The sequence below is a fragment of the Giraffa tippelskirchi genome, chromosome 2 (genome assembly GCF_054371585.1).
Source record: "Giraffa tippelskirchi isolate mGirTip1 chromosome 2, T2T-mGirTip1v1.2.pri, whole genome shotgun sequence".
Lineage (NCBI taxonomy): Eukaryota > Metazoa > Chordata > Mammalia > Artiodactyla > Giraffidae > Giraffa > Giraffa tippelskirchi.
Genome location: NC_137276.1, coordinates 230,533,350 through 230,547,679, shown reverse-complemented (window position 1 = coordinate 230,547,679; position 14,330 = coordinate 230,533,350). Strand labels below are relative to the sequence as shown.

At 41.7% G+C, this 14,330-nt stretch overlaps 1 protein-coding gene across 29 annotated transcripts in view; it reads right to left on the bottom strand.

Annotated features, from left to right (window-relative positions):
- Positions 1 to 14,330, bottom strand: part of TTC3 (tetratricopeptide repeat domain 3) — a 121,541-nt gene that overhangs the window by 83,186 nt on the left and 24,025 nt on the right. For 22 of the 29 annotated variants that reach the window (XM_081573107.1, XM_081573116.1, XM_081573113.1 and 19 more), the window contains 2 exons: positions 14,041 to 14,103; positions 2,870 to 2,924 (listed from right to left, as the gene is read on the bottom strand). In XM_081573107.1, coding sequence (XP_081429233.1) covers positions 2,870 to 2,924; positions 14,041 to 14,103 — 118 coding nt within the window. Of the gene's footprint in view, positions 1 to 2,869; positions 2,925 to 10,819; positions 10,913 to 11,046; positions 11,173 to 14,040; positions 14,104 to 14,330 lie in introns of those variants that run through there. The other 7 variants (XM_081573118.1, XM_081573124.1, XM_081573121.1 and 4 more) reach the window with 3 other exon arrangements.

Genomic DNA, 14,330 nt, shown 5'->3' with positions numbered 1-14,330 from the left:
TGCCGATAATGGGGGAGACTATGCAAATGCAGGGCAGGGAATTTACAAGAAATCTCTGGACCTTCCTCTTAATTTTGCTGTGAACCTAAAACTACTCTAAAAAATAGTCTTAAAAAAAAAGAATGAATATTTTGTTTGATAAGTTAAACCAGGAATAAACATTCCACATAAAGTCTTCAATGTAATTAAGAAAGTTTTGAATTTAAGACGTATGAAAGATAGCATACATATACAGCATGTATCTAATGGAAGTTTTGCAAGAATAAACCGGCGAGGAGGCAACTTTCAAATGGTTAAGGGTGAAAATATTTCAGAAATGCTTAAAGACATGAATCCTCAGATTTTAGAAACCAAGCTATCCCAAGTATGATAAATTTAAAGAAAATTCCTCCCAGACACATTGCAATAAAGTTAAAGACAGTGAGAAGATCTTCAAACACCTAGGAAAAGCAAAGATTACTTACAAAGGAAAAATAGCAGACTTTCAACAGAGGCAAAAAAAAAAGTCAAAAGAACATAGATTTATACACATCTTCATTGAACATTATATCCTGCTTCCTTACTATTTTTTTTTTTAAGGAAGCTTTGGTACACTTTTTCTAAGTTGATAATACATTGAACCAGCAAGTTACCTCTGGAAAATCAGTATCATGGTCTAGGTTTCAGTATTCTGAACACTAACACCCATTCATTCTGTAAATAAATTTACACAGCACCTGCCAAATGCCAAGTCGAGTGATCAGCAAAGATTATGCTTCAAGTACAACAGCAACTCATAATGAAAATAGCAACAAACCGATCACCTTCAAACAGAAGCCTATCCAATGCTGGATTCTCAGTTTGTTTTTGTCTCTTACTTGCAATGACACCTTACAGAAAGTCACTTTACCCTTCTGGGACTTAATTTCTTCATTTCTTCAAATACATATATAAAAAGATCCTTCACATCTAATGTCATCAAGGAAATGCAAATTCAAATAATAAGATACCACTATGAATATATCAGAACAGCCAAAATTCAGGACACTGACAACACTAAATGCTGGCAGGACGTGGAGCAATGAGAACTCACTCTCATTCATTGCCAGTGGGAGGGCAAAATGGTGCCTAGAAAATAAAGCATTTAAGAAGTGACTCCAATATTTGGATGCAGAAGTCCACCTGGAGAATTTTATAATCCCCAGACTCGGACACACTCCTAGGCCATCTGAATCATAAGTGGGGGCTCTAAAATTCTATGATTCTATTCATTCTGGTTTAAAAACAAACATGTAAACACTGTTTTTTAAATCTATAATTACTGGTAGCCAATAACTCATTTCAACTCATTCATTCATTAAATATTTACTATGAGTGCCTGCTATGTGCTGGGCAGCTTATCAGGCAGGCGATTCAGAAATGAACTAAACAAAAAAATCCGTCCTTAGGGAGCTCACATTATACTAAAGCACACACAAAGAAGAACACTAAACAACATACATATGTGCAATCATGTTAAACGCTAAGAGGTAAAAAGATAAAGCAGAGAAAAATAAGCAAATGTCTAGGAATGAGCAGGTCTGGCATTTAGCAAGGTGCTCAGGGAAGGTCACTGAGAAGAGAACTTTCAGTGAAAAAGGAAAGGAAATAAGGGAGCTCACTTGGGCTCTGGGAAAGGCATTCTGATTCCAGGCAGAGGGAAGAGCAAGTACAAACTGGGAGTGGACCTGGTATGTGTGAGGACAGTGAGGTGACCCAGGGGCTGACAGAGTGGACAAGGGAGAGGCAAACAGGAGTGAGGTCGGAGAAATGATGGGTGGTTAAAGGCAGACAGGGGGCTGATCAGATGGATCGTAGTAATAACTTTAATCAAATGAAAATACCACACTCATCTACTGCTTTATTAATGTATACTCAGGTATCTGCAGTTCTGTGTCATTAAAACCATACTGCAGTGACCAAGCCTGCATGTCTCACCACGTACACATAGGCAAGAATATTTGTGGAGTACACGCCCTTGGAATCAATTACAACACAGGCACATCATAGAGCTCTCCAAGTTGGCTGTGACCAATTCACACCGAACAGGCTTACTGAGAGCTCCTGTTAGCAAACATGCAACCAATACTCAGGACTATCAGTCTCTAACTTTCACCGATTTGAAGAACCCAAACAATGTGTGGGTGTACATGTGGGTCTGTTTGGAGGTTCTTTATTAGGCTTTCTTGGTTTCTATTTCTTTACAATTTTAACTACTAGGAAGCGGAGTAGTTTTCTTCCTATCACCCATTCAGGTTTCCTCATCTCTGAAATGCTTATTTCTTGGGCCCATATCCTACTGAGTTTCTTCTTAATTTTTGTTCTGTGCATATTCTGAATATAAATCCTATCAAGTTATTTCTGTTCTATATATGACAAACTATCTCCTCCCAGACTAGAATTTCATTTATGGTCTCCCAACAAACAGAAATTTTTAAGCTTGAGATAATCAACTGTCACAGTCTTTTCCTTCTCTGACCTGTGCCTGTATGTTAAGAAATCCTCTTCCACCTCAAGGCTATAAAGCTAGTCTCCAAGCACTCCTTCTGAGTATTAAGCTCATTTTCCACAGTCAGGTCCTTAATCCTTCCACAATGTGTGGATGCTGACATCTCAACCACCCAGGTGTGCTCACGACCCCTAGGGGCGGCCTGTCTCCGACAGACACGCTTGGCCCTTACCGCTGGGCGGTGGCTCCTCTCTGATTATGGAACTGAAGGTTCCCCTGCCATACTCCTGAGCTCCATGTAATTTCATCCAGCACTTTTACATAGGGATTCATATCCTGTAAACAGACTTCACAAAGTTGTACGGCACTGTTTATCCAAAGTAAAGCATGAAAGAAACCTACCTTTGTCCAATTCTTCTTCAGAATGGTAGCTCTCTTTCCATCACCAAGTGCATTTCTAAAAGGAAATAAAATACTCAAATTTATCTAAGGGTATTATATAGTACGTATCTATTTGTACTTTAATTTTCCGTATACAACCTAGTTTTTAATTTTTTTTAATCTATGTAATATACGTCCATTATAGGAAATTTGGAAAATACAGAAAAGCAAAACAAAGGAAAAAAGTCACCCAGAGTCACAACCACAATTACCCAAGAATAGCTACTTTCAGTATTTCTGGAGTATTTCCTGCACATAACTATGTATATCTCACCTACCCCTAACTTCTTATTATTACTTGTATGAGGTTTTTTTGGTACTATGTGGTATTGTCAGCAAGACCTCTTATCTTGGAGAATAAAAGTCCCAGATATTTCACACAACACACTGGCTAAGCTATAATGGACAGAGCATAAGCTGGGACATGAGATTAAGTCCAGCGCCATCACTAACTCTCACTGAGGCAGACAGGAAGTAATTCACATCTTTACGGTCTCTTTCTTATCTGTAAGATGAAGCTAACAATTCTGTTTTTTCCTGTCTTCAGATACTGTGCTTTTTTTAACTAAAGCACAGTATACTGTAAACTGTCGAGCACTAAGGTCTAACACCTGGTCTCTCATAGTTTCCTTACATTCAATGGCCTCCTCCTCTACCCAGCACAGCCACCCACCACCACCCTCTCAGGGAACTTTACCACTGCTCAAAACTGTTCAGAGCCCAAAATCACTAATTCAGGCATCCCAGTCTTTCCCCTGGTAGCACAGCGCTTTCCATCTTACTTATTCAACTATTTCTACTAGCTCCTCAGGGTGCTCACCTCACTGACTTACCCATTTTTTCTTTTTTTTAAATTTCCTTATTGATCTATCTTAAGATTTGCTGGTTCCTCATTTCATATTCCCACACATACAACTTCTTCATACTTCTTTGTCCCTATGTTTCCATCTTGCTCGATGGCAAAACCCAGTGTGGGATGAGCCCTGCCTCCCGCTTTCTCCAGGACCACATGTAGGGAGCCAAGTACTACCAGAGAAAAACCACGGCCCAGCACACCAGGAGCACTACTTACTCAGGATTCCAACGACCCAAAGGGGCCTTCAACAGTGTTAACCAACATTCTAGATCCAATCACTCTCTAACTTTGTTAACTGACCATTTCAAATCTTATGTCCTTTCCAGGACTTCCCTGGTGGTCCAATAGTTAAAACTCTGTACTTCCAATGCAGGGGGGCATGGGTTTGATCCCTGGTCAGAGAACTAAGCCCCCGTATGCCTCGCAGAGTGGTTAAACAAAAAAATCTTACGTCCTTTCCTTCCAACTCCCCTTTCAGCGGATGAGCTTTGCTCCTATTTCAATGAGTAAACTGTACATATCAAAGAGAACTCTCTCAATCTAGCCCCAACTTTTCTCCTTCACAATGAAAGTGTCTTCCTCCTTCTATGGCCAGTTCCTCCACGTGTGGCGTATAACTACCCCTCCTTACTGTATCAATCATCCCTTCTCTCACCTGTAAAATCAAGACATTCCATCTCAAGAATCTACCCTATCAGTATGTTTTATTGTGGTAAAATATACATCATAATTTACCACACGGATCATTTCAAATGTAAAATTCAGTGGCATGAAGTATTCACGTTGTCATGCAACTTCCTGCTGCTGCTGCTGCTGCTAAGTCGCTTCAGTCATGTCCGACTCTGTGCGACCCCATAGACGGCAGCCCACCAGGCTCCGCCGTCCCTGGGATTCTCCACGCAAGAATACTGGAGTGGGTTGCCATTTCCTTCTCCAGTGCATGAAAGGGTAAAGTGAAAGGGAAGTCGCTCAGTCGTGTCCGACTCTTAGCGACCCCATGGACTGTAGCCTACCAGGCTCCTCCGTCCATGGGATTTCCTACTGACTTTTAATTTGCTCAGATCTCTCATCTTTTAAAAGCAAGTTAAAAAAAAAAGTCTTAAACCCTAAGCAAACACTGTTGGTAATCTACCCAGCAGCTAACCTCCTCTACCTGACTGCTAGACATTTGTTGTGAGGGTCCACCTCTAAGACTTAGAGATAACTTCTAGTTAGTTTAAGCCAATCATCGCAAACCCACTCTCCGTTGAGTGATTTAAGGGGTACTCCTAACTGACTGGTTTAGGGGTACACAGTTTAGGTGTGACCCAGAACTGAGGGGACCGCTCACTCTTAAAAAGAGATTACAAAGACAACCAAAAACCAAAAAAAGATTACAAAAAACAGAACTAGGTAACTTATTCTACCAAACAGCAATACCTACTAAAAGGCCATATATACATTTTTTTTAAGATAAAATTCAAAAGGTATCTAAAGATAAACGGCCTGACAAACAGAAGAGGATACAGCAATCAGAAATAGATCCTTACAGATCCTGATAAGTCACCCGATCTGTGTGACAAAGCTAATGCTGCAGTGCACAAAGAAAACATATAGAAGACGGGGCTGGGTCGGCTGAGGGGGTCTCTTCCATACCCCTGCAGGTAGTGCAGAGCCTGCTACGCAGAGATGCTTATGCATTCTTTATACATTCAAACACTGAGTGAACGAATGAGTGAATGAATGTGTCCTCCATATACATGTCAGAGGCAGAGCTGAGGCAGCAGCACAAAAAAAGTTGCGGGGTGGGGAGGGGGACACTGCAAGCAAGTGGAGAAGCCAAAAAGGTGCCCACCCACTTCTTGAGCATCTACTACATATGGGCCTACAGACATTGTGTTATGGACGCAGTGTGGACAAGCTGGACACAGCCCTGCCCTCTTGGGGATGATATTCCAGTGGGAGACAAGATAATATGGAAATAAAAAGCCAAGTGATTTCCAAGCCATATGAAGGCTACTGAGGTGGAGAGAGAATTATCAGGAAAAAGGGTTAGGCCAGGCTTCTAGGAGGAGGTGATATTTGTACTGAAACTCTAATAAAGGGAGGGAGGGAGCCCTGTGATGACAGGAAAGAGAGCCCCAGGTAGAGAGGACAGAGTGCACAGGGTGGGGGGGGGGCAGAGAGGTGGGGGTGAGAGCCGACATCCCGGAGGTAGACAGAGGAGGGGGCAGGGACAGTCAGGATTCCTGAGTCGGAGGCTGAGGGCCTGTGAGGGCTGGAGGTGAGGGCAGAGGCCTACTGGTCTCCAGCGCAGGAAAGAGACACAAAGGGGATGTCTCAGCAGAGCCACTCTAGAAGCCTCAGGGCAGAGGTGAAGCTGGGGGAAGAGGATTAGACCGGGGCAGGGCTCCAAAAAAGGAGTCCAGGAAGCAAGGAAGGGCAGGGCTAAGCGGGGTTTGGCTGTGCTGGGAGGCAGTCTGAGCTGCAGTGAAGGCCAGGCTCTGGGTGACCTCAGGAGGAGCAGGACTAGGGAGCAGCGAGAAGCGGACTGAGCCCCACTCACAGGCTCCACAAGCAGCCGAGGGTGGGTGCAGCAAGGCACCCTACTCTGGCCATGTCCCTCAGAGGCAGAGGGAGCCCCTCTCTCTTGCTCTGGGAACAGCAGCCCCACCAAGGCTGGCCCTGGAGTTGGGCGGCGGGGGGGTGATTCTGGGCCCAAAAACAAAGGCTAGAAGAAAAACATAATAGGGCTGGGTCAACTGGACATTCACATGAACCTTGACCCCTATCTCATACAAAAAACCACCTCCAGATGGATCAAGACATATCTCATGCACATGTGCTCAGTCGTGTCGGGCTCTTTGCCACCCCATGGACTGTAGCCTGCCAGGCTCCTCTGTCCATGGATTCTCCAGGCAAGAATACTGGAGTGGGTTGCCATGCCCTTCTCCAGGCGATCTTTCCAACCAAGGGATCAAACCCATGTCTCTTATGTCTCCTGCATTGGCAGGCGGGTTCTGTACCATTTACCACCACCTAGGGCTCCCCAGATGGATAGGAGATTTAAATACCAATAATCGGTCAAGCTTTTAGAAAACAAAGAATATTTTGCAGAGTAGGCAAAGATTATAATCAGAACACAAAAAGTGCTTACCAGAAAGTAAAAAAATTGACAAATTGTAGTATGTTAAAATGACTACTTGCGTTCATGGAAAGAAAACAAAAAAGGCAAGCCACAGAGCATGAGAAGGCATTTGTAATATGCATATTTTGACCAATGACTCCTATCCAGAATATTTTTTAAAAACCTACTGATAAGACATTCAACTCAAAAGAAAAAAAAAAAGACTCCAACAGGCACTTCACAAAAGAGGATATCTGAGTGGTCAATAAGCATATGAAAAAAAAATGTTCAACTTAAACCTCCTCAATTAAGGAAATGCAAATTAAAATCACAGCATCATATCACTACACACTCAGCAGAATGTCTAAATGAAATGACACAAAATAATAAGTGTTAGTGAGGACATGGAACTGAAACTCTCATGTGCTGCTGGCACGAGTGTAAAATGATGCAACCACGGTGCAAATTAGGTGCATAGCTGAGCATAAGCACACTCTCCTGTCCCAGCAATGCCACTCCTTTATTACATACTTAACAGAAATGAAGACATGTTCACAATGACACTATCTGTAAAAGTACTAGAAACCCCCAAATGCCCCTCACCAATAGAATGGATAAAATGTGGTATATTCATGCAATAGATGAACACTTTACAACTTCATGCAACAACACGGACCTTAAACACAATGCTGAAGACCAGACATAAAGAGCACGTATCACATGATTCTGTTTATATTGCACAAGGCAGCCAAAACCAACCTACGGTGTCAGAAGTCAGGACAGGAGTTATCCTGGGGGAGGAAGTGGGCAGTGACTGAGGGGGAACAAGGGTGACTTCTGCGGTAGTGGGGTTGTGATCTTGGTGCTGGGTATGGTTATCTGCATCTGGAAAATTCAACCTGCACACTTATGAACTGTACACTTCTCAATATGTGTATTAAGATTTTTCTTTTGAGGAGTACAAGAGTCATCGTTCCGCAGGAGGCTGTAATGTCCAATGGGGTATCTGAATTACAGAAGCCCTCCTGCATCCTGAGGGGGTGGGCAGTCTGAGGTCCAAGTCACATGGTGGGGCTGGAAAAAAAAAAAACCACCTAGGTCTTTGATGATATTGTCGAGTCACTACATACACAATCCTAGAACCATCTTCTGGAACTCTTGGATCAAGTAAGTTTTCTTCACCATTTAAACCAGCTGAATAAGAGATCTCTATTATTTGCAGCTAAAATCACATGAATACAATGGCAAACCTATTCCACCCTCTCTGCCCGAACACCTTCACCAGCTGCCTGTGCTGGCTGCCTCCATCTCCTCATCCTCATTTCTCAGCCCACTCAGGCCTGGCATCTGCACCAAGCTTCCCGCTGATGGCTCTCCCTAGGGAACTAGAAGGTGTCCACAGAACTAAACCCAAGTTCCAAAGGGCTTCCCAGCTGGCCACTCTCTCACTCGCTTCCAGGATCCTACACTGACTCTCCTCCTAGCTCTCTGGCGAACCTCATAGGAGTCTCCTGTGCAGCTTCATCCTTCTCTAATCAGACACTTTCTCTGTCCCTCAAAGCTCAGTCCTAGCTCCCCTTCTAATGTCAGCCCACACTCTCTCTAGACCGGTGGGTCTCAACCCTGGCTGCACATTAGTACCATCTGGAGGGCTTCTCAAAAAGCCCAATGCCCAATTAAATGACAGCTTGCTGGGGTGAGTGGAGTGGATTTCTTCAAAGCTCCAGTGATTTCAAAGTGCAGTAATAATTCTGGACTTGGGAGGGGAAGGAGATGCTATTAACTGACTCTCTCAAATCACAACATGTAAGTATGTAAGAACTTTGAATGCCACAAGAGAGTTATCATCTTTCCCCCTTATTGCAAATCGTCACTTTCAGGGCCTGACCAGATCACAAAGAAATAACAGTTTTACTCCCCAAGTTTCTCAATCTCACAATGAAGCAACAAAAGCAGGATTCAGATGGAATGGTTAGTTACTGTCAAATATGCAGTGACTATTAATCACACATACATTTTAAATCAAAAGTTAGTGTCTGGAAGTAAAATTATATATGCTCTTTCATCCAAGTAAAATAAATTCTTATCAGGAATTTATCCTACATATCTATGTATACTTGCATCAGAGTGCAAAACATAAAAGGATATTACATAGTTTTATCTAACTTTTTAAACTTGAAATAAGCTATGTTCTAATACAAACTAATGCACAGTAAAACACTATGCTGCCATGAATAAAAACTGGGATAGATGTCAATATTCACTGATGTGCAACAACTCCAACATTTAGATAATACGGCCTTATCCATGTTAAAACAAAAGACACATACGTTATACTGACCCAAATGAAAATACCTTATTCTGACTTATAAAAATGGCAACTTCATCTGGTTCAAAGTAGTTAAGTGTTCATATAGGCATAAAATATAGAGAAATGCATAAGGATCTGAAGAAAGGGATTAGGGCAGGGGTCTCAGGTGGGCAAGAGTTTTCAGTCTATCCTTTTGTACTCTTTAACTTTTTATGATGTGCATTTGTTACTGTGTTTTAAAAAGGGGGTGCACCTCAAAGAAGATTGATAAAGTAACTGCTTCCTTCAAAAGCAAATTCAGCATTTTTTAAGCAAAATAGAGATCATACAAGAGAATAGAGTGAGGAATAATTCATCAACCAATACACACACTAAAAACGCCCCACATACGCCCCACATATACTGAGATTTTTGAAAATTCTCACAAAAACATACAATTTACTTGATTTACACCTCAGACCTCAATTCAGAAACACACACACACAACCATTTAAAATCTATCTGCCTGCTATTATTCACAAGTTGGGAGCTAATAGAAGGGAATTCTATATAAGGGTAGTTAAAAACCAAAGGGTCAGAGTAAATACCAAGTTTTAAAATTCTATACTCTTCCTAAGTAAATTTAAAATATCCCAGACTAAGCTTTCCCCTTTTCCAATTACATTTCCTATTACACAGTTTATCCCATCCCACCAAAGAATTCAAATTTCCACACGCGAATCCCATTAAGAATGAATTAAACAGTAACCCTAATCATCTACCTTGTATAACTATTGCAACCACTGAGGCTATAGATGCCTGATTGCTTTTTCTAGATTCTGCTCTAATCTGAAAATTTCAAATTACCTCAATTAAAAGCATCACTCTAAGATGCCCTCGACGTCTCAAATTTTATTTAAAAAGTGGACTTATAGAAGACGGGAAGATCAAGGACATCTCATCCCAGCCAGGCACTCTGGGATACACCGCACACGTGCTCAGCACGCAGGACTGGCAGGAAGGAGCATGAGTCCACCCTCCCCTCCCTCACCCCAGCCCCGTTCCGAGGGTTTCCTGGAGCTGCACACCTCCGGAGAACTGGCTCTTGGCCTCACCTATATCCACCCAAAGGTGGGCAGACTTACAAACTGACTATGTGGCATTAAAACCTCCACCACCACACTGACCATTTCTGAATGAAACATTTTCCCCACAAATACCTCACCTCGGGCTCCCAGCCACTGGCCTTAAAATATCTGTATTTCTCCCCTTTCAAGATTTTCACTTACTTTATCCTAATGCTTGGTGTTTCTTTTCATCTTATGTGCACTGTTAATTACACTTTGTATCAAATATACAAAAAAGTACAGAGAATAATATTAACATAATCAATACCCATGTACCGGCTTAGCAAGACCTTAACATTTTGCCATCTTTACTTCAGATCTTCTTGCCAGGTTTGTTACAGGTGACACTCATTGTGAACCATCTTTCCCTGCTCCAATCCATTTTCTTCCCTCCCTCCCCAGAGATAGCAACTCCACTGGTATTTTAACATGCTCATGCACTTCAAAAACACTGTTAATACATACTATGTATTAATTATGCATATGCATATCATTTTGCACATTTCAAAACATCATATAAATGGCATCATACCGTACAAATCATTCTGCAACTTGCTTTTTCACTCAACACTGCATTCATTTTAACTGCTGCACAGAATTCCATTGTATGAATATACCATAATTCATTTTATCCATTCCCCTACAGACGGACTTTTAGATTGTTTCCATTTCTTTACTCTTAACCACAACGCTCTAATGAAGGCTTGCACACATCTTCTCGGGTAGCCCAGAAGCGGGCAGGAGAGTACACATCTTCACCTTGCCACAAGGCTCTCCACTGTGACTGCACCGATTTATACATTTCTCCGGCCGAGTATGAAAGTTTCCTTTGTTCCACGTCCTCTCAAACACTTGGTGCTATGAGGTTTTAAAATGTTTGCCAATCTGATGGGTACGAAAGAGAGACTCACAGTTTTTAATCTGCATGTCCTGTAAGGATAATCATGTTTATTGACTATTTAGACCATTATTTTAATTTTTTTCAACTTTCACATTGCTGTTTGAGCCTATCATCACCTGTGCATGGTGATTTAATTGTAGAGACTGTGCATCCACCTGGGTCACTCCCACCCAGTGAGTGTCTGAGGACACTGCCTGACACCTGGGCCTCAGGTTCCTCATCTAGAAAGACACAGCAGTGCATATCTCACAGGGCTGGGAGGGTTTTATGAGTTAACACAGGAAAAGCACTCAGAACAGTGCCAGCGAGGCTGGATGCTTCACCCTCAGCTGCTCAGCCAGATTCCCATGACAGATCTACCAGCCCTCAGAGACGAGGGCTTCAACACCTCTCAATCCTGGTAACTCAGCTAAATGGCATGGGTCCTCCTGGGTCAAGGGCATGCCTGAATCACTGGCAGTGTGTTCTTTTCTGAAGTCATATCATCTACTCACTTGATAAGGAGTTACATGCATTGCAGATTCAGGAAACATTATCCCTACATTACTGAGCAAGTCACGTAAATAGTGAACGAGGTGGGAAACACCAGTAAAACCAAGGTGGCATCATGCTTCTGACATTAAACAAGCATCCAGCATACACTGGTGATTGCCTAACAAGGAAATGTTGCTGACCTGCCTCTACAGGAAACTGCTATGGTATTGACCCACAGAGCTACACTGTCAGCTGGGAGGGACAAGGATGGATGCACAACCTTACTCTTGACCTTGACCTCACCAGGCTACCTGGCTTCTGTATTTTTGCTTTGATGCACCTCCTTCAGAGCAGAGTTTTAGCAGGATCCTGCTTGAGTGTCTAGCATCCAACACTCACAAAAGAAGGCAGAAACCCCTCATTTGCCTCTCAGCTCCAAGGGATCCCCTATGCAGAGGGGATGACCTTCGACCCACTCAAAAGTTTCAGACAGGCGCCTTGATTTTCACAAGAGGCTAGCCAAGTTGCCAACCTATTCACCTTGAGAGCATACAGAATGGCCTTCAAACAGCACAGGATATCTGCAAGTCTGGACCTAGCCAGAGGCAGTAACCTAAAGACATGTGCAGCCCATTTCTTGCCAGAACCAGTTGAGGACAGTGGTACTGATGGAAGACTGTTCAAGCCCATCCATTCCTCTAGACTAGATAGCCTCGGTTATCCACGGCTTAAGCCATCTAAAAGCTGCATAACGTTAATACAGCGGTATTCTCCGAGGTGGTGATTTTTTATTTTCTTCTTTTTAAACTCTTGTATTTTCCAAATTTTCTACCATGAGAAAGTGTTCTGTTTATAATAAAAGAAAAACATAAATGTTATTTTTGAAAGCTGTATATTTGGAATACACCATACTCCCCACTCCCCACTCCCACACTCCAACGTAAGTACTCTCCCTGAAAAACAAATGATAGCAGACTCTCTGCTCTTATAAGAACCTTAATTTGAAAAACTATTGATGAACCCAAAACTGCACTCTCAGGGTGTGTTTCTTTTGCTCTGAACAGGAATGCTGCTGAGATTGTTCTCTACTCCACCACTCAGTTCATATTACTTGTAAGCCATGTAAGAAATTTCTTCTAGAACAAAACACCAGGAAAACAGTTTCACCTGAGAAACTGGTGTCCTCTTTCTTCACGGATAGTGAGAATTCTGTAACTTGCCAGGTAATTCTCTTTTTATTTTGGGCAACAGAAAGGCAAGATGCAAACAGGAATTATAACTAATAACTAAGCAGGACCTTACACCTCCACGGCTTTATTCTCAGGATCCCAGCCTCTAACGTGGTTTTTTAGAGTTTGTTAAGTTTTAGTGTTTTTCTACTGAGTGGATGTATCCCTGAAGCAATCCTGTAACACACAGTTAAATTTAACAGTCTACACCACTCAATATTCATGCTTAATATTTAAGTCCTAAAAACTGTAAGCTGAGAGACAACAAAATCATGGGGGCACTGTCAACAATCTTTCTCAACTAATAAATACAAGCTCAGTTCAACATGAGGAACTAAGAATTAATTACAATTTCACTCCCATAGTTAAATCATTAAACTTTTCTTTCCCTTACGAAGGACATTCATTTAGTTTTAGTCATACTAATACAGAGTAAACAAATACAGCAAGAATTCTTCCAGAAATATACAGATTAGCTAAGAGCAAAAGAAGGTAGTATATTATAGGTGTTATAAACATAGATTATGCAACATCAGATAAGAGCTGTGTTTGAATCTTGGCATCACTACATCACAGCCTGAAAAAATATGGAGCAGGGTAGAACGAAATTCACAATTACTAATGGTATAAGTTAATCCACACGTAAAATATGGAAAATAACATTATCTACCTATTAAATACACTAAGTCGCTCAGTTGTGTCTGACTCTCTGCAACCCCATGGACTGTAGCCCACCAGGCTCCTCTGTCCATAGGATTTCCCAGGTAAAAATACTGGAGTGGGTTGCCATTTCCTTCTCCAGGGGATCTTCCCAGCCCAGGGATCGAACCCACATCTCCTGCATTGGCAGGCGGATTCTTTACCACTGAGCCACCTGGGAAGCCCTATTAAATGTGCTGTTGAGAATTAAATAACCTACGTGAAGTACTTAAAAAATGCAAAGCATATGCTATCCACTCTATTAAAAAATCACTGTTTCTGTCATTGCTGTTATTATATATAAAGCCTACAGAGCTCTCTTTTAACCATTTAACTATTTCTGCCAAAGAACTACTGAAGGATTTTCTTGCATAACTGCAAACAGAAACATTTCTCAAAGATAGGTATTTAGCATAACAGCTGAGTGATTAGGCACTCTAAGCAACTTACCTGAATTGTCCAGTACGAAGAAAACAAAGAGCTCGGTTACCGTAAAGCAGGTGATTTTCAGGCCTTTAAAAAAAATAGTGTTTCATCAGTAAAAAAACATTACATTTAAAACAAAAACATAAAAGAGAAATCATAAGGCAAGAAAAAAATGTCAAAACCTTCATATCTGTTTGGCAGAGCAGAAATGAATATAGGATTTGGAGTCCTAACTGGCTAAGTCTCAGTTCCTTCACTTCCTGAGGGACTTGTTCAAATCAACTCAACTTCTCTGTATTCAAAATGAAGACTAA